Source organism: Astyanax mexicanus, chromosome 9 (assembly GCF_023375975.1).
Source record: "Astyanax mexicanus isolate ESR-SI-001 chromosome 9, AstMex3_surface, whole genome shotgun sequence".
NCBI lineage: Eukaryota > Metazoa > Chordata > Actinopteri > Characiformes > Acestrorhamphidae > Astyanax > Astyanax mexicanus.
In genome coordinates this window covers 32,224,953-32,251,991 of record NC_064416.1, presented here as the reverse complement: position 1 = coordinate 32,251,991, position 27,039 = coordinate 32,224,953, and the positions used below count along the sequence as shown (strand labels likewise).

At 45.2% G+C, this 27,039-nt stretch overlaps 1 protein-coding gene across 1 annotated transcript in view; it reads right to left on the bottom strand.

Moving 5' to 3' along the window:
- Positions 1 to 2,609: 2,609 nt before the first annotated feature.
- trpc6b (transient receptor potential cation channel, subfamily C, member 6b) overlaps positions 2,610 to 27,039 on the bottom strand; it is a 69,633-nt gene continuing 45,203 nt past the window's right edge. The window contains exons 9-12 of the mRNA XM_022679749.2: positions 7,514 to 7,717; positions 5,991 to 6,047; positions 5,808 to 5,883; positions 2,610 to 5,427 (exon numbers count right to left, since the gene is read on the bottom strand). Coding sequence (XP_022535470.2) covers positions 5,291 to 5,427; positions 5,808 to 5,883; positions 5,991 to 6,047; positions 7,514 to 7,717 — 474 coding nt within the window. The 3' untranslated portion in view covers positions 2,610 to 5,290. The remainder of the gene's footprint in view (positions 5,428 to 5,807; positions 5,884 to 5,990; positions 6,048 to 7,513; positions 7,718 to 27,039) is intronic.

Here is a 27,039-nt window from a genome sequence, read left to right as displayed (position 1 = left end):
ACATTCTACTCGGCGTGCGTCACTCCTCACTACCTGCCGTTACAGAATATAGGCTCTGTTAAATTTACTTGCTTTTTAATTAAAGTATATCCTACTCCACATTTTTTTCAGTGTAATAGGAATAACCTAGTAACTCACTCTGGATAAGAGTGTCAGCTAAATACCGTAAATGTAAATGAAACATTCCCCTTGAAACAGTTTGGGTAGGAACACTTAAGCAATAATACACGAGAGGGAGTGCTATAATGCGTCATATTGGCACAGCTCCATTACTGCTGGAATTAAAAGATAAAAAGATTTTAAGTTAAATAGGACGAGGAAATAAGCACTCAGCGTGTTTATAAATAGTTCCGTAGCTGCTCTAATCTGTAAATAAACAGAAGCGCGTTACTCATTCGAATAAACGGATTTTAAGAGAGAAATCTGTGCAGATTAAAGTCCAGCACTCCTTTACCTCAAAGAAAATGCGCTTTTTTTTTTTTAAGAATTAAAGTTTTGTTTACTGCAACGGCCCCCAGTGGTGAGACCTTTTTTTTTTATAATAACAACTCCTGATATTGGTGGCTAATAATGTGTGTAATAATGTATATTTTTGAATCACTGAGTTTATTTATAGAATTATAGAATCCAGTGCCTAACAGTGGTGTTTAATAACATCGCATTTGGCTTGTAAGCGCTGCATCGTTGCTAGGTTACCTGTATGTGGCAGAGTAATACATGGAGAGCTTCGGTTACAGTGCATTATCGGCTGATAATGGCACTCATAGAATGCCTTTCAGCCACAGTCACATTGCAGGGTTGGAACTAACTGTGGTATAATACTGTATGAGCTATGAGGTGTTCTCTTGTTAGAGGGGTTAATTAAAGGCTGGACAGTGAGTCGTATGTGGTGCGAGTTGGAGTGAGGTTTTATAGCAGGTGCAGATGGATGGGAAGTTCCATTTCTGATGTATAAAAAGAAGGTGTTTGATATTGCTCCATCCACAGAGTCACTGGTCACAGAGGTGTACCAGGAAGGCTACCATAGAAGGCTAATAAATATTACCATCCACAGTGAACAGAGTGGGGTGGTAATGATGGTGACATCATTACCATCCATGTGAACAGAAGACAAAATCCTGTTTCACAGAAATCACAACACAGACGGATATCTAACAGGTCAGTTCAGGGTTATTTAGCTTCCATGAAATAGGGTTATATTCATCCTGTCCCATGACCTTTAGCATATCAGTGTATTTTAGGACTTTTGGAGATGTCTGCGGTGTCTACAGAGACTAAACTTGTCTGAAACATTAAAACATGTTTATGCTGGTTTGTTCTAAACAATTAATGGAGAGAAAATGTACAAAAAACAAAAACTTTGTCACTAGCTAAGATGAAAATCTTAGTATTTAAAGTTACAAATAATACAGGAATTCAAAGACTTCTAACATGTTCACACTGATAAAGGCTGTGCTTTCTTCCAAAACAGCTTAATGAAGTGGCCTTAGGCAGCGTCTGTTCTGTATGTGTCAATAGACACTGTAAGACATCCAAATTCTGGCTTAACTGCACAAGAGCATTCAAGTTCAAGCAAAGTTTGGAGCCTTGGCACAGATGACTTAAACACAGGTTTATGGACGACAAACATGTTATTCATCAGTAATTCCAAGATAATTCCAAGTATTTGAAGACATTCCTGTGTGGGGTGAGCTTCTAAAGCTAATAGCACTAAATGTGTTCTGTCACGGATCAGAGCAAGGGCAGGAGAAGGAACACCACTAATTAGGGATGCCCAAATCTTTCCTTTCTTTTTTTTTTGCCCCTGGTATTTTAAAGCTCAGTATCATCTGATATGATATTGATATGCAAATAATAGCAGGTCTTGTCTGCTTAGTATTCATACCTCTTAAACTTGTTCACAGTTTGTCCCTTTACAACCACAAACTTAAAATCTAAATAAGAAAAAACACACACAAATCAGCACATCATTGTGGAGTGGAATAAAAATTATGAATCAGAAAAGTATTCAGTCCCCCTACATCAATACTTAGTAGAGCTACCGTTCACTGCAGTTACAGCTGTAAGTCTTTTAAGGTTTGTCTCTACCAGCTCTGTGCATGTAGAGACAGAGATTTTTGCTCATTCTTCTTTATAAAACAGTTCAAGCTCAGCCAGGTTGGATGGAGAGTGTCTGTAAACTGCAATTTTCATATCTTTTCACAGATGTTTAATAGGATTTAGGTCAGAACTTTGACTGGGTCATTCGAATATTCTAACACATGAATATTCTTTAATCTAAACCATTCCACTGTAGCTCTGGCTGTCTCATGTTTAGGGTCATTGTCTTGCTGGAAGGTCTTTCAAAGCAGCACTTCTTATGTCTTTTTTTTCAACTTGTTGAGTGTCTTCTTGACACTCTTCAATAAAAATCCAGATTTATGCAGTGCACAATTAATATTTGTTTTTTGGACAGATTTGCCCACCTGAGTTTTGGATTTCTGCTCCTCTAGAGTGACCATGGGCCTCTGACCAGAGAACAGGTGTTTCTATTTATACTGAGACTAAATTACACACAGCTGGACTCTATTAAGTAATTAAGTGACTTCTTAAAGCAGAGGGCAACAGAGGGCGCTCTGCACATTGTGATTAAAACAGAGATTTAGAACTAGATTAGAATTACAATAACCAATACCTGATCTATTAAAATATGGTTAGTAGATTGGATTTGGCCATCCCTATCATTATGATGACTACATGCACAAAGTTTGCTGTATAGAAATCACAGTTTATTTTCATAATTAGTAACATTTCCTGAAGCATATATTAAGGGCATTTCAGCATTTGATGTAGACCCTGATAAACCTTTGATATTATGATACAATTGAATACATTCAGATGCATACAACAGTTACTGCATACAGCTCCTCACTACAGGTACAAATTAATGCAGGATGAGAGTGGGCAACACACTTCTGAAGTATCACTGTTGTGAGTATAAACCAGTATAAATCAATATAGCGCAAATGTACCAATCAAACCAAATTTACACTTTGCCACATTTTGTAGCAGTGACATTTCTGGAGTTGAAAAGTTGTAATACTCTGTTGTATCAGATTTGAAACTAAGGTAACGTAGTTACGTGCCATCCAATCACATATAACCCCAAATCAGAACAACTTGCGACAGAATGGTAAAAGAATAGGGGAAAAACTTTAGAAATAAAAATCTGGTAGAATCTGGTGGAATAACTCAGATTAGTAGGGCTTTTTTTAGCTTTAATGTGTTTTGCCTGGCTCTCTTATTGATGAAAACTTTTTTTTAGCTCTAGGAGCCTGTTTTAAACTGTTTTTTTTCCTGCACTTCACCCCAGCTGACATTTGACCTTCTTTTTGTAGGTCACTTCATGTCATCCTGAGGTTGAATTAAATTAAGATGACATGGGAACCACTGATTACCTCTGGAATGTAATAAAGAGGAAGATGGATGGTCATAAGCCATCAAACCAAGCTGAACTGCTTGAATTTTTGCATCAGCAGGTGTGGCATAAGGTCACCCAAAAGCAGTGTGAAAGCCTGGTGGAGAGTATGACAAAACGCATTGAATGCTGTGATTAAAAATCAGGAATATTCCTGATATATTGATTTCTGAACTCTAACAACATTAATTTTGTTGTTTCTAAATGAATATGAACTTCTTCTTTTATCATTATTTTGACCATTTCTTATTTTCTGCAAATAAATGCTATAAATGATATTTGTATTTTTAAATGTCGTCAGCAGTTTATAAAATAAAACAAAAAAAGGTCATTTTACTTAGACATATGCCTATAAATAGTAACATTAGAGAAACTTATCATTTTGAAATGGCCTCGTAATTTTTTTCAGAGCTATAAATAAATTAGTTGTTTTTTAAACAATAATAGCAGTGTTTGTTACATTTACGTTGATTTTCATTGACTGCAGACAATACGAAACACAAGATGCATCCTGGTTTATCTGTTAAACTTTCAGCCCTGCTTCACATTCCAAAACAAGTTGGGACAGTAAAGCATTCTTCCACTGTGTAATGCTTCCATTCTCAACATTGAAACTATTTAATGGCATTGAGGATACCAGATGATGAGTTTTAGATGTTATTTTCTTTTATTCTTCATGCAAATACATTTTCCAATGGGGATAGGTCAGGACTTCAGGCAGCCCAATTCAGTACCTGTATTCTCGATTTCCAGAGCCATGTCTGTGTAATGTGTGCAGGAGCATATGGTTTTGCTTTGTCTTGTTGAAAAATGCTTTCCTGGAAAAGATCCATTAATGCTCCACACTATATCAGACCCTGGCTTTTGGCTAATAACAGTCTGAGTGATACTTTTATCGATGAAGACGATGAATCTTTGCTCCTCCAAATCATGATTTTCTTTATTTATTTATTTTTTATTTAATTTTTTTGTTCGAATTTCTGCCAACTTAGCTATCCATTCAGCTGCTAGTCAGCTGTCTTTCCCCCATTACAGGTAATGCCACAGCACAAGGAATGTGAAGACTAGCACATGCCTCCTCCGACACATGTGAAGTCATCCACTGCCTCTTTTTGAACTGCTGCTGATGCAGCATTGCTGAGTAGCATCACTGTACACTCGGAGGAAAGTGCAGCGACTCGGTTCTGATACAACAGCTCACAGATGCCATGTGCTGAGCGACATCACCCTAGGATTAATGAGGTGAAAGAGGGCCACCTACCCACCCAGAGAGAGCAATGCCATATGTGCCCTCTCAGGGCTCCGGGAGCTGACGGCAAGCTGCATGAACAGGATTCGAACCAGCGATCTCCTGATCATAGTGGCAGAACGTAGACCACTGGAGCACTCAGCCTCATTACTAATCGTACATTGCTTTCTTCTTCCTACTTGTTTTGGAATGCATTGTGGCTGGAAAGCAGGAATAGATGTATATTAATAAATGAAATTAATTCAAAACATACAATATATTTGTTTTGTGCTGTCTGCAAACAAGTAAAAGTGAAAGAAAATGGAAGAAACACTTTAAAAAGCAAATTTTTTATCATTTCCATACTGTCTCTTTACCTTTTTTCTGGTTTGGGGTTGTAAGATTAGAAAGTAATATCTGGTTTAATCGCAGTGGTCTGAACAGCCACAGTGTAAACATTGAGGTTATCAGTTCTTTCCTGTAAATATTAATAGCTATAAAAATAGCATAACATCTGAATTTACGGTCAGCTAGTTGTGCATTTTCTCTCTGCTTTTTCGCAGTCCCACAAACTGGCCTGCCAGTTGCAGTGTTTCCGGTTGCACTTAGTGGTTCTGTTGTCTGCTGAGAGTTTCTCCCAGTCTCCGGAGCAGCTCCGCAAACTGCTCTGTCTCGTGAGATTTTTCCTCCAGCAGTTCGTAACGTAAACTCGAGATGTCCTGCTTTATCTCCTTTAGCTCCCCTGTGGAAAAAACAGAGCATTAGGAAAAATATCTTATTTTTTTCTCACACAGTTTTCTACAGTTCATATGGGATTACATTTTTAGCATAAAGATATATAGAAACACTTTTATGGACTTTATTTTAATATTTACCATTTAACTATACATACATTTTTCTCATACGTTTTACTGAAATGTGCTAAAATGAATCAAATGTCCTGATTTAGGCTTCAGATTTTGTTATTTTCCCCATTTTTTTATTCAAACAACTGATATAAACTAATAACTCTACTTCTACTGTGTGTTTAACAGTGGGATTAGTATTAGAAATTCATGTTAAAATTAGGCAGAAGCAGAGTGGTGAATGACAGTATGCAGAAAAATCTAATATAATCCATACCTTCATTAACTTCATCGCTCTCTTTGTCCATCTGTGCTTTTATGATGTATCTTTTGATGAGTCGCTTCATTATCCTCTGTTAGAGAAAAAAAGGAAGAGGCTGTATTTTATGAGAAGAAATCACTGCATTAAATATAAAGACCTGATATTTTAGGGTTAGTGTTTATCATTATAAATATTTACCCGATAGCGGCTTGATCGAGGAGATCCTCTGTAATCAGAACTTTTTTGTTTGCCAAGCTGAAAAAAAAACAAAAAAAAACTGTTTCTGCTCTATTAGTCTCTTTGCTGTTGCACTAACCAGACACAAGGTGGAGGCAGATTACCTAGAATTGGTATTAATGTATGATTTTAGTCTAGTACTGTTTTTGTGTAAGCAGCAGAAATGCAAAAGATGCACATATTTAACCACCAGCCACAGGTAACTACAATTACCATCTGATATGGACAACTGATCCATGCATTCACACATACATATATGAGGGTTAGTATCAGTATATAATGTGCCTTTGCAGCAGGGTTGTTTCAATTTCATAGAAACACTGTGTAACAATACATTTTCCAAGATTTACTCATTATTACACATACAGAGAAATGTTAACCTTCACTTCATATATATATATATAATGAATATTAATAAAATAATAAAAAAAATAATAATAATAAGTGTTGAATATAATTTTTTTTAAATATAGGTCCCTGTCCACCCTGGGATGATCCCAGAGATGAGTGACATAAAATCTTCACACTGTTTTATTTTTAAGGGACTGAAGGCACATGCTGCTGCATGTTTATCAATTAATAATTAACCCTTTATATCATAATTAGTTTTAGACTTTTGATAACAAGTTCATAATTTGAATCAGGTGTTTTAGAGCAAGCAAGGTCCCAAAAATGCAGAGTAGAGGACTTCTCCAGGACCAGAGATGAGCTGGAACCACTGCTTCAACATGATTCAACTTACAAAAGTAGTCTATCTGCACAACAAATGTTTTAATAAGTTTACAAGAAGAATGTAAGAATTTTGTAAGAACATAAACAGCCAAAAATATTTCTTTACATACACTTCTTGCACATTTACATATTTGTATTTATAACCACCTTATAAGCCTTTTTGTATTGGACATTGATTGGATGCCATGTAGCATTGTATTAAAAATAAATAAATAAACAAATAAATAAATAAGATATATTATGGTGTGGTATGGAAAGGTGTAATAATCGAAAATGTGCTTGATGTGCCACTATGCCATAGAGGGTTAATTAATAATATTAATTTTACTTAATAATTCTTATTTTGTCTCTACATTAAGCTGAGGTAAAGCTTAAGCTGCCCATTGTCAAATAACATGGTAAAATATGACGGCAATTAAAATAATTTCAGAAAATCAAATTGTATCTTTGAAACAGAACAAGGTCACTACGATTCCATCAAATGCATCTTTTAGCTAAAATTGTCCACCCTGTCATGCAGCTTGCCGTAACAGGGTGGATGCATGACTGACAAGAAAATAAAAAGTGTAAATATATAATTATTAACAACAAACTAACTAAACAACATGAACTAAACAAAATAGTAGTATGATTAATAGTCAGGCACAATATTCTGATGCTGTGCTCCTCTGTGAAGGTTCAGGGAAACCCTGAATGTGTATCTGCTATCAGCATTTTGTAACAGTTTTTGACTGGCGACTGGTGTTTCTAACCTCATTCAGCTCCGTATCTTCCTTTTCTCCGTCCTTGTGTCTGTGCAGGGGGGTCAGCAGCAGCTGCTTGATCCTGTAGGCCAGACTAACCACAGACTTTGGGCTGGGAACCAGGTTAAAAGGCACAGGTAAAGTCCCGCCCTCCTCAAAGTAGGAGAACCACAGCTTGGCCCTGGCAAACTTCCACTCCACATCTGCATCATCCTATCAGACAAACAGGAGACTGGGTTAGAGAGGAATGGAGGTAAATCCTGCCAAATATAAAACTGAAAAAAAAAAAAAAAAAACACTAAAACGAAAATGCAAATAATGTTAGGCGCTTTCTTTTTTCAAACATGTGTAAAAATATAATGACAAAATAAAAAAAAATATTAAATCACTACATTTGCAATTCAGTTTTTCACTTGAGCACAGGTCATATGTGACAAAATAAAATTAAAATTAAAAAGGCTCTTTGCTGTTACATTTCCATTACCATATGGCTATTTCACAGTCAAATCTAAGATGAAAAAGCTAATTGTGAAATGAAAAATAAAAGCTTCACATTGGCCTTGCCTTTTAATGATGAACTGCATAATAAATGTCAAAACTAAAATTCAATTTATTTCTTGCAATAGGTTTCATGTCCGACAAAAAATGGAAACACAAAGAAAAAATCAATAGCAAAGTGAAAGTTTGGGATTCAGTTTCTGGTGTGGATGATGCTTTAAGTGTCAAAATAAAAAAGCAAACGCAAAGGAAGATTAGTGCTAAGTCAGTTGCAGAGCTACTGCAGGAAGCCATTTCTTATCATTATAGTCCACCATTTATCCAAGATCCTTACTGGTTCAGAATTGAAATATATTAATATCTATTAATAAATAACTGGAGTGTAGAAATGTGATGTTATGTTATGCTGTATATATCAATTCTCAAAAACACATTATTGTCTTTTACATTTAAATATTGTCGTATTGGTGGGTGTTGTATTTAAATGTGACCACTAGAGAGCAGTGTTGCACTATTAGTATTCAGAATCCACTGTTTCGATTGGAATAAAAGAAACATATGCATATGATGGGTTTTTTTTTAGAGGTGTCAACTGATAAAAAAATAAATAAATCTGATTAATTAAAACAATATTTAATAAAACACTTTCCTTGACTTGAATAGAGAATAATTAAATATAAATAAAGAAATCAATGTTAGATTGGTCAAATGTAGATTAGTGGTGTTTATAATATTATAATTTTTAAGGTTATAATGTATCACAATAATAACTAGATTGCAGTTCCTACAGAAACTGCGAGTGTGATTGCAGCGCTGGCTGGTATCTGCTAAGGTGTTGCTAGGTGGTTGCTAAGGTGTTGCTAGGTGGTTGCTAAGGTGTTGCTATGGTATCCGGGGTGGTTGCTAAGATGTTGCTAGGTGGTTGCTAGGTGGTTGCTAAGGTATTGCTAGGCGGTTGCTAAGGTGTTGCTATGGTATCCGGGATGGTTGCTAAGGTGTTGCTAGGTGGTTGCTAGGGTGTTGCTAGGCAGTTGCTAAGGTGTTGCTATGGTATCCAGGGTGGTTGCTAAGGTGTTGCTAGGTGGTTGCTAGGTGGTTGCTAGGCGGTTGCTAAGGTGTTGCTATGGTATCCGGGGTGGTTGCTAAGGTGTTGCTAAGTGGTTGCTAGGTGGATGCTAAGGTGTTGCTAGGCACTTGCTAAGGTGTTGCTATGGTATCCAGGGTGGTTGCTAAGGTGTTGCTAGGTGGTTGCTAGGCAGTTGCTAAGGTGTTGCTATGGTATCCGGGGTGGTTGCTAAGGTGTTGCTAGGTGGTTGCTAGGTGGTTGCTAGGGTGTTGCTAGGCGGTTGCTAAGGTGTTGCTATGGTATCCGGGGTGGTTGCTAAGGTGTTGCTAAGTGGTTGCTAGGTGGTTGCTAAGGTGTTGCTAGGCGGTTGCTAAGGTGTTGCTATGGTATCCGGGGTGGTTGCTAAGGTGTTGCTAGGTGGTTGCTAGGTGGTTGCTAGAGTGTTGCTAGGCGGTTGCTAAGGTGTTGCTATGGTATCCGGGGTGGTTGCTAAGGTGTTGCTAGGTGGTTGATAGGTGGTTGCTAGGGTGTTGCTAGGCGGTTGCTAAGGTGTTGCTATGGTATCCGGGGTGGTTGCTAAGGTGTTGCTAGGTGGTTGCTAGGTTGTTGCTAGGGTGTTGCTAGGCGGTTGCTAAGGTGTTGCTATGGTATCCGGGGTGGTTGCTAAGGTGTTGCTAGGTGGTTGCTAGGTGGTTGCTAAGGTGTTGCTAGGCGGTTGCTAAGGTGTTGCTATGGTATCCGGGGTGGTTGCTAAGGTGTTGCTAGGTGGTTGCTAGGTGGTTGCTAGGTGTTGCTAGGCGGTTGCTAAGGTGTTGCTATGGTATCCGGGGTGGTTGCTAAGGTGTTGCTAGGTGGTTGCTAAGGTGTTGCTAGGCGGTTGCTAAGGTGTTGCTATGGTATCTGTGGTGGTTGCTAAGGTGTTGCTAGGTGGTTGCTAGGCGGTTGCTAAGGTGTTGCTAGGCGGTTGCTAAGGTGTTGCTATGGTATCCGGGGAGGTTGCTAAGGTGTTGCTAGGTGGTTGCTAGGTGGTTGCTAAGGTGTTGCTAGGTGGTTGCTAAGGTGTTGCTATGGTATCTGTGGTGGTTGCTATGGTGTTTCTAGGTGGTTGCTAGGTGATTTATATGCATAAATTAGATTAAATGGTGTTTGCACGTTGCTACGCAACGTGCAAATACATCAATTAGCTATGCACGCTAGGTTGCTCTGGCCGTTCGGGGGTGTCCAAACTTTTGACCCGTGGCTCCATTACACACAGTACTGGGGGGGCCGGGGTGTCCAAACTTTTGACCCGTGGCTCCATTACACACAGTACTGGGGGGCCGGGGTGTCCAAACTTTTGACCTAATGCTGTTTTATCCCATAGCTGCTCCATACACTCACAGTACTGGAGTTCTAGCTACCTGTCCTTCGATCTAGCTGCCGTCCTCCGATTGGCCCCATTCATTCCAATGGGGCCACTTCGTACGACAATCGTACGAAATCCGTACGACGTAACTTTTCGTAACGCGTATTTTCGGAAAGAGCTCAATAAGTTCTACAGGTCCTCAATTGGTTTCATCTTCGTATTTCAAAAATTGCGACGTCCACGGGCGTGCAAAGTTCTGCCCATTCATTTTCAATGGGCAAAAAAACGCGTACTTACGAAGTTTTTACGAAAAACGTAAGTCCGATCGGAAAGCTGTATACAAGCACACCATTCCCGATATGGACGCACGTTTTCTCTTTTGAACGAAGTCGATATTTCGAAAACTGCGGCACTAGTTAACCGGACAAAAAACAGGTGGAATAATAATAATAACTAGATTGCAGTTCCTACAGAAACTGCGAGTGTGATTGCAGTGCTGGCTGGTATCTGCTATGGTGTTGCTAAGGTGTTGCTATGGTATCCGGGGTGGTTGCTAAGGTGTTGTTAGGTGGTTGCTAAGGTGTTGCTAGGCGGTTGCTAAGGTGTTGCTATGGTATCTGGGTGGTTGCTAAGGTGTTGCTAAGTGGTTGCTAGGTGGTTGCTAAGGTGTTGCTAGGCGGTTGCTAAGGTGTTGCTATGGTATCCGGGTGGTTGCTAAGGTGTTGCTAGGTGGTTGCTAGGTGGTTGCTAAGGTGTTGCTAGGTGGTTGCTAAGGTGTTGCTAGGCGGTTGCTAAGGTGTTGCTAGGCGGTTGCTAAGGTGTTGCTATGGTATTTGGGGTGGTTGCTAAGGTGTTGCTAGGTGGTTGCTAGGTGGTTGCTAAGGTGTTGCTAGGCGGTTGCTAAGGTGTTGCTATGGTATCCGGGGTGGTTGCTAAGGTGTTGCTAGGTGGTTGCTAGGTGGTTGCTAGGGTGTTGCTAGGCGGTTGCTAGGTGGTTGCTAGCGTGTTGCTAGGCGGTTGCTAAGGTGTTGCTATGTATCCGGGGTGGTTGCTAAGGTGTTGCTAGGTGGTTGCTAGGTGGTTGCTAAGGTGTTGCTAGGCGGTTGCTAAGGTGTTGCTATGGTATCCGGGGTGGTTGCTAGGTGGTTGCTAAGGTGTTGCTAGGTGGTTGCTAGGTGGTTGCTAAGGTGTTGCTAGGCGGTTGCTAAGGTGTTGCTATGGTATCCGGGGTGGTTGCTAAGGTGTTGCTAGGTGTTTGCTAGGTGGTTGCTAAGGTGTTGCTAGGCGGTTGCTAAGGTGTTGCTATGGTATCCGGGGTGGTTGCTAAGGTGTTGCTAGGTGGTTGCTAGGTGGTTGCTAAGGTGTTGCTAGGTGGTTGCTAGGTGATGTATGTGCATAAATTAGATTAAATGGTGTTTGCACGTTGCTACGCAACGTGCAAATACATCAATCAGCTATGCACGCTAGGTTGCTTTGGCCGTTCGGGGGTGTCCAAACTTTTGACCCGTGGCTCCATTACACACAGTACTGGGGGGGCCGGGGTGTCCAAACTTTTGACCCGTGGCTCCATTACACACAGTACTGGGGGGCCGGGGTGTCCAAACTTTTGACCTAATGCTGTTTTATCCCATAGCTGCTCCATTACACACAGTACTGGAGTTCTAGCTACCTGTCCTTCGATCTAGCTGCCGTCCTCCGATTGGCCCCATTCATTCCAATGGGGCCACTTCGTACGACAATCGTACGAAATCCGTACGTCGTAACTTTTCGTAACGCATATTTTCGGAAAGAGCTCAATAAGTTCTACAGGTCCTCAATTGGTTTCATCTTCGTATTTCAAAAATTGCGACGTCCACGGGCGTGCAAAGTTCTGCCCATTCATTTTCAATGGTCAAAAAAACGCGTACTTACGAAGTTTTTACGAAAAACGTAAGTCCGATCGGAAAGCTGTATACAAGCCCACCATTCCCGATATGGACGCACGTTTTCTCTTTTGAACGAAGTCAATATTTCGAAAACTGCGGCACTAGTTAACCGGACAAAAAACAGGTGGAATAATAATAATAAGAAGAATAAGACTTAAGAAGAACAATACTGTGATTGCATACTGCAATCACACTAACTAGATTGCAGTTCCTACAGAAACTGCGAGTGTGATTGCAGTGCTGGCTGGTATCTGCTGTGGTGTTGCTAAGGTGTTGCTAAGTGGTTGCTAAGGTGTGGCTATGGTATCCGGGGTGGTTGCTAAGGTGTTGCTAAGTGGTTGCTAGGTGGTTGCTAAGGTGTTGCTAGGCGGTTGCTAAGGTGTTGCTATGGTATCTGGGGTGGTTGCTAAGGTGTTGCTAGGTGGTTGCTAAGGTGTTGCTAGGCGGTTGCTAAGGTGTTGCTATGGTATCCGGGGTGGTTGCTAAGGTGTTGCTAGCTGGTTGCTAGGTGGTTGCTAAGGTGTTGCTAGGCGGTTGCTAAGGTGTTGCTATGGTATCCGGGGTGGTTGCTAAGGTGTTGCTAGGTGGTTGCTAGGTGGTTGCTAAGTTGTTGCTAGGCGGTTGCTAAGGTGTTGCTATGGTATCCGGGGTGGTTGCTAAGGTGTTGCTAGGTGGTTGCTAGGGTGTTGCTAGGCGGTTGCTAAGGTGTTGCTATGGTATCCGGGGTGGTTGCTAAGGTGTTGCTAGGTGGTTGCTAGGTGGTTGCTAGGGTGTTGCTAGGCGGTTGCTAAGGTGTTGCTATGGTATCCGGGGTGGTTGCTAAGGTGTTGCTAGGTGGTTGCTAGGTGGTTGCTAGGGTGTTGCTAGGCGGTTGCTAAGGTGTTGCTATGGTATCCAGGGTGGTTGCTAAGGTGTTGCTAGGTGGTTGCTAGGGTGTTGCTAGGCGGTTGCTAAGGTGTTGCTATGGTATCCGGGGTGGTTGCTAAGGTGTTGCTAGGTGGTTGCTAGGTGGTTGCTAGGGTGTTGCTAGGCGGTTGCTAAGGTGTTGCTATGGTATCCGGGGTGGTTGCTAAGGTGTTGCTAGGTGGTTGCTAGGTGGTTGCTAGGGTGTTGCTAGGCGGTTGCTAAGGTGTTGCTATGGTATCCGGGGTGGTTGCTAAGGTGTTGCTAGGTGGTTGCTAGGTGGTTGCTAGGGTGTTGCTAGGCGGTTGCTAAGGTGTTGCTATGGTATCCGGGGTGGTTGCTAAGGTGTTGCTAGGTGGTTGCTAGGGTGTTGCTAGGCGGTTGCTAAGGTGTTGCTATGGTATCCAGGGTGGTTGCTAAGGTGTTGCTAGGTGGTTGCTAGGTGGTTGCTAGGGTGTTGCTAGGCGGTTGCTAAGGTGTTGCTATGGTATCCGGGGTGGTTGCTAAGGTGTTGCTAGGTGGTTGCTAGGTGGTTGCTAGGGTGTTGCTAGGCGGTTGCTAAGGTGTTGCTATGGTATCTGGGGTGGTTGCTAAGGTGTTGCTAGATGGTTGCTAGGTGGTTGCTATGGTGTTGCTAGGCGGTTGCTAAGGTGTTGCTATGGTATCCAGGGTGGTTGCTATGGTGTTTCTAGGTGGTTGCTAGGTGATGTATATGCATAAATTTGATTAAATGGTGTTTGCACGTTGCTACGCAACGTGCAAATACATCAATCAGCTATGCACGCTAGGTTGCTCTGGCCGTTCGGGGGTGTCCAAACTTTTGACCCGTGGCTCCATTACACACAGTACTGGGGGGCCGGGGTGTCCAAACTTTTGACCCGTGGCTCCATTACACACAGTACTGGGGGGCCGGGGTGTCCAAACTTTTGACCTAATGCTGTTTTATCCCATAGCTGCTCCATACACTCACAGTACTGGAGTTCTAGCTACCTGTCCTTCGATCTAGCTGCCGTCCTCCGATTGGCCCCATTCATTCCAATGGGGCCACTTCGTACGACATTCGTACGAAATCCGTACGTCGTAACTTTTCGTAACGCATATTTTCGGAAAGAGCTCAATAAGTTCTACAGGTCCTCAATTGGTTTCATCTTAGTATTTCAAAAATTGCGACGTCCACGGACGTGCAAAGTTCTGCCCATTCATTTTCTATGGGCAAAAAAACGCGTACTTACGAAGTTTTTACGAAAAACGTAAGTCCGATCGGAAAGCTGTATACAAGCCCACCATTCCCGATATGGACGCACGTTTTCTCTTTTGAACGAAGTCGATATTTCGAAAACTGCGGCACTAGTTAACCGGACAAAAAACAGGTGGAATAATAATAATAACTAGATTGCAGTTCCTGCAGAAACTGCGAGTGTGATTGCAGTGCTGGCTGGTATCTGCTAAGGTGTTGCTAGGTGGTTGCTAAGGTGTTGCTAGGTGGTTGCTAAGGTGTTGCTGTGGTATCCGGGGTGGTTGCTAAGATGTTGCTAGGTGGTTGCTAAGGTATTGCTAGGCGGTTGCTAAGGTGTTGCTATGGTATCCAGGATGGTTGCTAAGGTGTTGCTAGGTGGTTGCTAGGGTGTTGCTAGGCGGTTGCTAAGGTGTTGCTATGGTATCCGGGGTGGTTGCTAAGGTGTTGCTAGGTGGTTGCTAGGGTGTTGCTAGGCGGTTGCTAAGGTGTTGCTATGGTATCCGGGGTGGTTGCTAAGGTGTTGCTAGGTGGTTGCTAGGGTGTTGCTAGGCGGTTGCTAAGGTGTTGCTATGGTATCCGGGGTGGTTGCTAAGGTGTTGCTATGGTATCCGGGGTGGTTGCTAAGGTGTTGCTAGGTGGTTGCTAAGGTGTTGCTAGGCGGTTGCTAAGGTGTTGCTATGGTATCTGGGGTGGTTGCTAAGGTGTTGCTAGGTGGTTGCTAGGTGGTTGCTAGGGTGTTGCTAGGCGGTTGCTAAGGTGTTGCTATGGTATCCGGGGTGGTTGCTAAGGTGTTGCTAGGTGGTTGCTAGGTGGTTGCTAGGGTGTTGCTAGGCGGTTACTAAGGTGTTGCTATGGTATCCGGGGTGGTTGCTAAGGTGTTGCTAGGTGGTTGCTAGGTGGTTGCTAGGCGGTTGCTAGGTGGTTGCTAAGGTGTTGCTATGGTATCCGGGGTGGTTGCTAAGGTGTTGCTAGGTGGTTGCTAGGTGGTTGCTAGGGTGTTGCTAGGCGGTTGCTAAGGTGTTGCTATGGTATCCGGGGTGGTTGCTAAGGTGTTGCTAAGTGGTTGGTAGGTGGTTGCTAAGGTGTTGCTAGGCGGTTGCTAAGGTGTTGCTATGGTATCCGGGGTGGTTGCTAAGGTGTTGCTAGGTGGTTGCTAGGGTGTTGCTAGGCGGTTGCTAGGGTGTTGCTAGGCGGTTGCTAAGGTGTTGCTATGGTATCCGGGGTGGTTGCTAAGGTGTTGCTATGGTATCCGGGGTGGTTGCTAAGGTGTTGCTAGGTGGTTGCTAGGTGGTTGCTAGGGTGTTGCTAGGCGGTTGCTAAGGTGTTGCTATGGTATCCGGGGTGGTTGCTAAGGTGTTGCTAGATGGTTGCTAGGTGGTTGCTATGGTGTTGCTAGGCAGTTGCTAAGGTGTTGCTATGGTATCCAGGGTGGTTGCTTTGGTGTTGCTAAGTGGTTGGTAGGTCACTACTAAGCAGTTGCTAGGTGGTTGCTAAGGTGTTGCTATGGTATCCAGGGTGGTTGCTATGGTGTTTCTAAGTGGTTGCTAGGTGATGTATATGCATAAATTTGATTAAATGGTGTTTGCACGTTGCTACGCAACGTGCAAATACATCAATCAGCTATGCACGCTAGGTTGCTCTGGCCGTTCGGGGGTGTCCAAAATTTTTGACCCGTGGCTCCATTACACACAGTACTGGGGGGCCGGGGTGTCCAAACTTTTGACCCGTGGCTCCATTACACACAGTACTGGGGGGCCGGGGTGTCCAAACTTTTGACCTAATGCTGTTTTATCCCATAGCTGCTCCATTACACAGAGTACTGGAGTTCTAGCTACCTGTCCTTCGATCTAGCTGCCGTCCTCCGATTGGCCCCATTCATTCCAATGGGGCCACTTCGTACGACAATCGTACGAAATTCGTACGACGTAACTTTTCGTAACGCATATTTTCGGAAAGAGCTCAATAAGTTCTACAGGTCCTCAATTGGTTTCATCTTCGTATTTCAAAAATTGCGACGTCCACGGGCGTGCAAAGTTCTGCCCATTCATTTTCAATGGTCAAAAAAACGCGTACTTACGAAGTTTTTACGAAAAACGTAAGTCCGATCGGAAAGCTGTATACAAGCCCACCATTCCCGATATGGACGCACGTTTTCTCTTTTGAACGAAGTCGATATTTCGAAAACTGCGGCACTAGTTAACCGGACAAAAAACAGGTGGAATAATAATAATAACTAGATTGCAGTTCCTACAGAAACTGCGAGTGTGATTGCAGAGCTGACCGGGGTACCCAAACTTTTGACCAGTTGCTCCATTACACACAGTACTGGGGCACTGGGGTGTCCAAACTTTTGACCCGTGGCTCCATTACACAGTACTGGGGCTCTGGGGTGTCCAAACTTTTGACCCGTGGCTCCATTACACACAGTGCTGGGGCTCTGGGGTGTCCAAACTTTTGACCCGTGACTCCATTACACACAGTGCTGGGGCTCTGGGGTGTCCAAACTTTTGACCCGCAGCTCCATTACACACAGTGCTGGGGCTCTGGGGTGTCCAAACTTTTGACCCGTGGCTCCATTACACACAGTACTGGGCTCTGGGGTGTCCAAACTTTTGACCCGTGGCTCCATTACACACAGTGCTGGGGCTCTGGGGTGTCCAAACTTTTGACCCGTGGCTCCATTACACACAGTACTGGGGGGCCGGGGTGTCCAAACTTTTGACCTAATGCTGTTTTATCCCATAGCTGCTCCATTACACACAGTACTGGAGTTCTAGCTACCTGTCCTTCGATCTAGCTGCCGTCCTCCGATTTGCCCCATTCATTCCAATGGGGCCACTTCGTACGACAATCGTACGAAATCCGTACGACGTAACTTTTCGTAACGCATATTTTCGGAAAGAGCTCAATAAGTTCTACAGGTCCTCAATTGGTTTCATCTTCGTATTTCAAAAATTGCGACGTCCACGGGCGTGCAAAGTTCTGCCCATTCATTTTCAATGGTCAAAAAAACGCGTACTTACGAAGTTTTTACGAAAAACGTAAGTCCGATCGGAAAGCTGTATACAAGCCCACCATTCCCGATATGGACGCACGTTTTCTCTTTTGAACGAAGTCGATATTTCGAAAACTGCGGCACTAGTTAACCGGACAAAAAACAGGTGGAATAATAATAATAATAATAAGAATAAGACTTAAGAAGAACAATACTGTGATTGCATACTGCAATCACACTAACTAGATTGCAGTTCCTGCAGAAACTGCGAGTGTGATTGCAGTGCTGGCTGGTATCTGCTGTGGTGTTGCTAAGGTGTTGCTAAGTGGTTGCTAAGGTGTGGCTATGGTATCCGGGGTGGTTGCTAAGGTGTTGCTAAGTGGTTGCTAGGTGGTTGCTAAGGTGTTGCTAGGCGGTTGCTAAGGTGTTGCTATGGTATCTGGGGTGGTTGCTAAGGTGTTGCTAGGTGGTTGCTAAGGTGTTGCTAGGCGGTTGCTAAGGTGTTGCTATGGTATCCGGGGTGGTTGCTAAGGTGTTGCTAGGTGGTTGCTAAGGTGTTGCTAGGCGGTTGCTAAGGTGTTGCTATGGTATCCGGGGTGGTTGCTAAGGTGTTGCTAGGTGGTTGCTAGGTGGTTGCTAAGGTGTTGCTAGGCGGTTGCTAAGGTGTTGCTATGGTATCCGGGGTGGTTGCTAAGGTGTTGCTAGGTGGTTGCTAGGGTGTTGCTAGGCGGTTGCTAAGGTGTTGCTATGGTATCCGGGGTGGTTGCTAAGGTGTTGCTAGGTGGTTGCTAGGTGGTTGCTAGGGTGTTGCTAGGCGGTTGCTAAGGTGTTGCTATGGTATCCGGGGTGGTTGCTAAGGTGTTGCTAGGTGGTTGCTAGGTGGTTGCTAGGGTGTTGCTAGGCGGTTGCTAAGGTGTTGCTATGGTATCCGGGGTGGTTGCTAAGGTGTTGCTAGGTGGTTGCTAGGTGGTTGCTAGGGTGTTGCTAGGCGGTTGCTAAGGTGTTGCTATGGTATCCGGGGTGGTTGCTAAGGTGTTGCTAGGTGGTTGCTAGGTGGTTGCTAGGGTGTTGCTAGGCGGTTGCTAAGGTGTTGCTATGGTATCCGGGGTGGTTGCTAAGGTGTTGCTAGGTGGTTGCTAGGTGGTTGCTAAGGTGTTGCTATGGTATCTGGGGTGGTTGCTAAGGTGTTGCTAGATGGTTGCTAGGTGGTTGCTATGGTGTTGCTAGGCGGTTGCTAAGGTGTTGCTATGGTATCCGGGGTGGTTGCTATGGTGTTTCTAGGTGGTTGCTAGGTGATGTATATGCATAAATTTGATTAAATGGTGTTTGCACGTTGCTACGCAACGTGCAAATACATCAATCAGCTATGCACGCTAGGTTGCTCTGGCCGTTCGGGGGTGTCCAAACTTTTGACCCGTGGCTCCATTACACACAGTACTGGGGGGCCGGGGTGTCCAAACTTTTGACCCGTGTCTCCATTACACACAGTACTGGGGGGCCGGGGTGTCCAAACTTTTGACCTAACGCTGATTTATCCCATAGCTGCTCCATACACTCACAGTACTGGAGTTCTAGCTACCTGTCCTTCGATCTAGCTGCCGTCCTCCGATTGGCCCCATTCATTCCAATGGGGCCACTTCGTACGACATTCGTACGAAATCCGTACGTCGTAACTTTTCGTAACGCATATTTTCGGAAAGAGCTCAATAAGTTCTACAGGTCCTCAATTGGTTTCATCTTCGTATCTCAAAATTTGCGACGTCCACGGGCGTGCAAAGTTCTGCCCATTCATTTTCAATGCGCGAAAAAACGCGTACTTACGAAGTTTTTACGAAAAACGTAAGTCCGATCGGAAAGCTGTATACAAGCCCACCATTCCCGATAAGGACGCACGTTTTCTCTTTTGAACGAAGTCGATATTTCGAAAACTGCGGCACTAGTTAACCGGACAAAAAACAGGTGGAATAATAATAATAACTAGATTGCAGTTCCTACAGAAACTGCGAGTGTGATTGCAGTGCTGGCTGGTATCTGCTATGGTGTTGCTAAGGTGTTGCTAAGTGGTTGCTAAGGTGTGGCTATGGTATCCGGGGTGGTTGCTAAGGTGTTGCTAAGTGGTTGCTAGGTGGTTGCTAAGGTGTTGCTAGGCGGTTGCTAAGGTGTTGCTATGGTATCTGGGGTGGTTGCTAAGGTGTTGCTAGGTGGTTGCTAAGGTGTTGCTAGGCGGTTGCTAAGGTGTTACTATGGTATCCAGGGTGGTTGCTAAGGTGTTGCTAGGTGGTTGCTAGGTGGTTGCTAAGGTGTTGCTAGGCGGTTGCTAAGGTGTTGCTATGGTATCCGGGGTGGTTGCTAAGGTGTTGCTAGGTGGTTGCTAGGTGGTTGCTAAGGTGTTGCTAGGCGGTTGCTAAGGTGTTGCTATGGTATCCGGGGTGGTTGCTAAGGTGTTGCTAGGTGGTTGCTAGGGTGTTGCTATGGTATCCGGGGTGGTTGCTAAGGTGTTGCTAGGTGGTTGCTAGGTGGTTGCTAGGGTGTTGCTAGGCGGTTGCTAAGGTGTTGCTATGGTATCCGGGGTGGTTGCTAAGGTGTTGCTAGGTGGTTGCTAAGGTGTTGCTAGGCGGTTGCTAAGGTGTTGCTATGGTATCCGGGGTGGTTGCTAAGGTGTTGCTAGGTGGTTGCTAAGGTGTTGCTAGGCGGTTGCTAAGGTGTTGCTATGGTATCCGGGGTGGTTGCTAAGGTGTTGCTAGGTGGTTGCTAGGGTGTTGCTAGGCGGTTGCTAAGGTGTTGCTATGGTATCCGGGGTGGTTGCTAAGGTGTTGCTAGGTGGTTGCTAGGGTGTTGCTAGGCGGTTGCTAAGGTGTTGCTATGGTATCCGGGGTGGTTGCTAAGGTGTTGCTAGGTGGTTGCTAGGTGGTTGCTAGGGTGTTGCTAGGCGGTTGCTAAGGTGTTGCTATGGTATCCGGGGTGGTTGCTAAGGTGTTGCTAGGTGGTTGCTAGGTGGTTGCTAGGGTGTTGCTAGGCGGTTGCTAAGGTGTTGCTATGGTATCCGGGGTGGTTGCTAAGGTGTTGCTAGGTGGTTGCTAGGTGGTTGCTAGGGTGTTGCTAGGCGGTTGCTAAGGTGTTGCTATGGTATCCGGGGTGGTTGCTAAGGTGTTGCTAGGTGGTTGCTAGGTGGTTGCTAGGGTGTTGCTAGGCGGTTGCTAAGGTGTTGCTATGGTATCCGGGGTGTTTGCTAAGGTGTTGCTAGGTGGTTGCTAGGTGGTTGCTAGGGTGTTGCTAGGCGGTTGCTAAGGTGTTGCTATGGTATCCGGGGTGGTTGCTAAGGTGTTGCTAGGTGGTTGCTAGGTGGTTGCTAGGGTGTTGCTAGGGGGTTGCTAAGGTGTTGCTATGGTATCTGGGGTGGTTGCTAAGGTGTTGCTAGATGGTTGCTAGGTGGTTGCTATGGTGTTGCTAGGCGGTTGCTAAGGTGTTGCTATGGTATCCGGGGTGGTTGCTATGGTGTTTCTAGGTGGTTGCTAGGTGATGTATATGCATAAATTTGATTAAATGGTGTTTGCACGTTGCTACGCAACGTGCAAATACATCAATCAGCTATGCACGCTAGGTTGCTCTGGCCGTTCGGGGGTGTCCAAACTTTTGACCCGTGGCTCCATTACACACAGTACTGGGGGGCCGGGGTGTCCAAACTTTTGACCCGTGGCTCCATTACACACAGTACTGGGGGGCCGGGGTGTCCAAACTTTTGACCTAACGCTGATTTATCCCATAGCTGCTCCATTACACACAGTACTGGAGTTCTAGCTACCTGTCCTTCGATCTAGCTGCCGTCCTCCGATTGGCCCCATTCATTCCAATGGGGCCACTTCGTACGACATTCGTACGAAATCCGTACGTCGTAACTTTTCGTAACGCATATTTTCGGAAAGAGCTCAATAAGTTCTACAGGTCCTCAATTGGTTTCATCTTCGTATTTCAAAAATTGCGACGTCCACGGGCGTGCAAAGTTCTGCCCATTCATTTTCAATGGGCAAAAAAACGCGTACTTACGAAGTTTTTACGAAAAACGTAAGTCCGATCGGAAAGCTGTATACAAGCCCACCATTCCCGATATGGACGCACGTTTTCTCTTTTGAACGAAGTCGATATTTCGAAAACTGCGGCACTAGTTAACCGGACAAAAAACAGGTGGAATAATAATAATAATAATAATAATAAGAAGAAGAAGAAGAATAAGACTTAAGAAGAACAATACTGTGATTGCATTACTGCAATCACACTAACTAGATTGCAGTTCCTACAGAAACTGCGAGTGTGATTGCAGTGCTGGCTGGTATCTGCTATCGTGTTGCTAAGGTGTTGCTAAGTGGTTGCTAAGGTGTTGCTATCGTATCCAGGGTGGTTGCTAAGGTGTTGCTAAGTGGTTGCTAAGGTGTTGCTAAGTGGTTGCTAGGTGGTTGCTAAGGTGTTGCTAGGTGGTTGCTAAGGTGTTGCAATGGTATCCGGGGTGGTTGCTAAGGTGTTGCTAGGTGGTTGCTAGGCGGTTGCTAAGGTGTTGCTATGGTATCCGGGGTGGTTGCTAAGGTGTTGCTAGGTGGTTGCTAAGGTGTTGCTATGGTATATGGGATGGTTGCTAAGGTGTTGCTAGGTGGTTGCTAGGGTGTTGCTAGGCGGTTGCTAAGGTGTTGCTATGGTATCCGGGGTGGTTGCTAAGGTGTTGCTAGGTGGTTGCTAGGTGGTTGCTAAGGTGTTGCTAGGCGGTTGCTAAGGTGTTGCTATGGTATCCTGGGTGGTTGCTAAGGTGTTGCTAGGTGGTTGCTAGGTGGTTGCTAGGGTGTTGCTAGGCGGTTGCTAAGGTGTTGCTATGGTATCCGGGGTGGTTGCTAAGGTGTTGCTAGGTGGTTGCTAGGTGGTTGCTAGGGTGTTGCTAGGCGGTTGCTAAGGTGTTGCTATGGTATCCGGGGTGGTTGCTAAGGTGTTGCTAGGTGGTTGCTAGGTGGTTGCTAGGGTGTTGCTAGGCGGTTGCTAAGGTGTTGCTATGGTATCCGGGGTGGTTGCTAAGGTGTTGCTAAGTGGTTGCTAGGTGGTTGCTAAGGTGTTGCTAGGCGGTTGCTAAGGTGTTGCTATGGTATCCGGGGTGGTTGCTAAGGTGTTGCTAGGTGGTTGCTAGGTGGTTGCTAGAGTGTTGCTAGGCGGTTGCTAAGGTGTTGCTATGGTATCCGGGGTGGTTGCTAAGGTGTTGCTAGGTGGTTGCTAGGTGGTTGCTAGGGTGTTGCTAGGCGGTTGCTAAGGTGTTGCTATGGTATCCGGGGTGGTTGCTAAGGTGTTGCTAGGTGGTTGCTAGGTGGTTGCTAGGGTGTTGCTAGGCGGTTGCTAAGGTGTTGCTATGGTATCCGGGGTGGTTGCTAAGGTGTTGCTAGGTGGTTGCTAGGTTGTTGCTAGGCGGTTGCTAAGGTGTTGCTATGGTATCCGGGGTGGTTGCTAAGGTGTTGCTAGGTGGTTGCTAGGTGGTTGCTAAGGTGTTGCTAGGCGGTTGCTAAGGTGTTGCTATGGTATCCGGGGTGGTTGCTAAGGTGTTGCTAGGTGGTTGCTAGGGCGTTGCTAGGGCGTTGCTAGGCGGTTGCTAAGGTGTTGCTATGGTATCCGGGGTGGTTGCTAAGGTGTTGCTAGGTGGTTGCTAGGTGGTTGCTAGGGTGTTGCTAGGCGGTTGCTAAGGTGTTGCTATGGTATCCAGGGTGGTTGCTATGGTGTTGCTAAGTGGTTGGTAGGTCACTCCTAAGCAGTTGCTATGTGGTTGCTAAGGTGTTGCTATGGTATCCGGGGTGGTTGCTAAGGTGTTGCTAGGTGGTTGCGAGGGTGTTGCTAGGCGGTTGCTAAGGTGTTGCTATGGTATCTGGGGTGGTTGCTATGGTGTTTCTAGGTGGTTGCTAGGTGATTTATATGCATAAATTAGATTAAATGGTGTTTGCACGTTGCTACGCAACGTGCAAATACATCAATCAGCTATGCACGCTAGTTTGCTCTGGCCGTTCGGGGGTGTCCAAACTTTTGACCCGTGGCTCCATTACACACAGTACTGGGGGGCCGGGGTGTCCAAACTTTTGACCCGTGGCTCCATTACACACAGTACTGGGGGGCAGGGGTGTCCAAACTTTTGACCTAATGCTGTTTTATCCCATAGCTGCTCCATACACTCACAGTACTGGAGTTCTAGCTACCTGTCCTTCGATCTAGCTGCCGTCCTCCGATTGGCCCCATTCATTCCTATGGGGCCATTTCGTACGACATTTGTACGAAATCCGTACGTCGTAACTTTTCGTAACGCATATTTTCGGAAAGAGTTCAATAAGTTCTACAGGTCCTCAATTGGTTTCATCTTCGTATCTCAAAAATTGCGACGTCCACGGGCGTGCAAAGTTCTGCCCATTCATTTTCAATGGGCAAAAAAACGCGTACTTACGAAGTTTTTACGAAAAACGTAATTCCGATCGGAAAGCTGTATACAAGCCCACCATTCCCGATAAGGACGCACGTTTTCTCTTTTGAACGAAGTCGATATTTCGAAAACTGCGGCACTAGTTAACCGGACAAAAAACAGGTGGAATAATAATAAGAAGAAGAAGAAGAAGAAGAAGAAGAACTAGATTGCAGTTCCTACAGAAACTGCGAGTGTGATTGCAGTGCTGGCTGGTATCTGCTATGGTGTTGCTAAGGTGTTGCTAAGTGGTTGCTAAGGTGTGGCTATGGTATCCGGGGTGGTTGCTAAGGTGTTGCTAAGTGGTTGCTAGGCGGTTGCTAAGGTGTTGCTAGGCGGTTGCTAAGGTGTTGCTATGGTATCTGGGGTGGTTGCTAAGGTGTTGCTAGGTGGTTGCTAAGGTGTTGCTAGGCGGTTGCTAAGGTGTTGCTATGGTATCCAGGGTGGTTGCTAAGGTGTTGCTAGGTGGTTGCTAGGTGGTTGCTAAGGTGTTGCTAGGCGGTTGCTAAGGTGTTGCTATGGTATCCGGGGTGGTTGCTAAGGTGTTGCTAGGTGGTTGCTAGGTGGTTGCTAAGGTGTTGCTAGGCGGTTGCTAAGGTGTTGCTATGGTATCCGGGGTGGTTGCTAAGGTGTTGCTAGGTGGTTGCTAGGGTGTTGCTATGGTATCCGGGGTGGTTGCTAAGGTGTTGCTAGGTGGTTGCTAGGTGGTTGCTAGGGTGTTGCTAGGCGGTTGCTAAGGTGTTGCTATGGTATCCGGGGTGGTTGCTAAGGTGTTGCTAGGTGGTTGCTAAGGTGTTGCTAGGCGGTTGCTAAGGTGTTGCTATGGTATCCGGGGTGGTTGCTAAGGTGTTGCTAGGTGGTTGCTAAGGTGTTGCTAGGCGGTTGCTAAGGTGTTGCTATGGTATCCGGGGTGGTTGCTAAGGTGTTGCTAGGTGGTTGCTAGGGTGTTGCTAGGCGGTTGCTAAGGTGTTGCTATGGTATCCGGGGTGGTTGCTAAGGTGTTGCTAGGTGGTTGCTAGGGTGTTGCTAGGCGGTTGCTAAGGTGTTGCTATGGTATCCGGGGTGGTTGCTAAGGTGTTGCTAGGTGGTTGCTAGGTGGTTGCTAGGGTGTTGCTAGGCGGTTGCTAAGGTGTTGCTATGGTATCCGGGGTGGTTGCTAAGGTGTTGCTAGGTGGTTGCTAGGTGGTTGCTAGGGTGTTGCTAGGCGGTTGCTAAGGTGTTGCTATGGTATCCGGGGTGGTTGCTAAGGTGTTGCTAGGTGGTTGCTAGGTGGTTGCTAGGGTGTTGCTAGGCGGTTGCTAAGGTGTTGCTATGGTATCCGGGGTGGTTGCTAAGGTGTTGCTAGGTGGTTGCTAGGTGGTTGCTAGGTGGTTGCTAGGGTGTTGCTAGGCGGTTGCTAAGGTGTTGCTATGGTATCCGGGGTGTTTGCTAAGGTGTTGCTAGGTGGTTGCTAGGTGGTTGCTAGGGTGTTGCTAGGCGGTTGCTAAGGTGTTGCTATGGTATCCGGGGTGTTTGCTAAGGTGTTGCTAGGTGGTTGCTAGGTGGTTGCTAGGGTGTTGCTAGGCGGTTGCTAAGGTGTTGCTATGGTATCCGGGGTGGTTGCTAAGGTGTTGCTAGGTGGTTGCTAGGTGGTTGCTAGGGTGTTGCTAGGGGGTTGCTAAGGTGTTGCTATGGTATCCGGGGTGGTTGCTATTGTGTTTCTAGGTGGTTGCTAGGTGATGTATATGCATAAATTTGATTAAATGGTGTTTGCACGTTGCTACGCAACGTGCAAATACATCAATCAGCTATGCACGCTAGGTTGCTCTGGCCGTTCGGGGGTGTCCAAACTTTTGACCCGTGGCTCCATTACACACAGTACTGGGGGGCCGGGGTGTCCAAACTTTTGACCCGTGGCTCCATTACACACAGTACTGGGGGGCCGGGGTGTCCAAACTTTTGACCTAACGCTGATTTATCCCATAGCTGCTCCATTACACACAGTACTGGAGTTCTAGCTACCTGTCCTTCGATCTAGCTGCCGTCCTCCGATTGGCCCCATTCATTCCAATGGGGCCACTTCGTACGACATTCGTACGAAATCCGTACGTCGTAACTTTTCGTAACGCATATTTTCGGAAAGAGCTCAATAAGTTCTACAGGTCCTCAATTGGTTTCATCTTAGTATTTCAAAAATTGCGACGTCCACGGGCGTGCAAAGTTCTGCCCATTCATTTTCAATGGGCAAAAAAACGCGTACTTACGAAGTTTTTACGAAAAACGTAAGTCCGATCGGAAAGCTGTATACAAGCCCACCATTCCCGATATGGACGCACGTTTTCTCTTTTGAACGAAGTCGATATTTCGAAAACTGCGGCACTAGTTAACCGGACAAAAAACAGGTGGAATAATAATAATAACTAGATTGCAGTTCCTACAGAAACTGCGAGTGTGATTGCAGTGCTGGCTGGTATCTGCTATGGTGTTGCTAAGGTGTTGCTAAGTGGTTGCTAAGGTGTGGCTATGGTATCCGGGGTGGTTGCTAAGGTGTTGCTAAGTGGTTGCTAAGGTGTTGCTAGGCGGTTGCTAAGGTGTTGCTATGGTATCTGGGGTGGTTGCTAAGGTGTTGCTAGGTGGTTGCTAAGGTGTTGCTAGGCGGTTGCTAAGGTGTTGCTATGGTATCCAGGGTGGTTGCTAAGGTGTTGCTAGGTGGTTGCTAGGTGGTTGCTAAGGTGTTGCTAGGCGGTTGCTAAGGTGTTGCTATGGTATCCGGGGTGGTTGCTAAGGTGTTGCTAGGTGGTTGCTAGGTGGTTGCTAAGGTGTTGCTAGGCGGTTGCTAAGGTGTTGCTATGGTATCCGGGGTGGTTGCTAAGGTGTTGCTAGGTGGTTGCTAGGGTGTTGCTATGGTATCCGGGGTGGTTGCTAAGGTGTTGCTAGGTGGTTGCTAGGTGGTTGCTAGGGTGTTGCTAGGCGGTTGCTAAGGTGTTGCTATGGTATCCGGGGTGGTTGCTAAGGTGTTGCTAGGTGGTTGCTAAGGTGTTGCTAGGCGGTTGCTAAGGTGTTGCTATGGTATCCAGGGTGGTTGCTAAGGTGTTGCTAGGTGGTTGCTAAGGTGTTG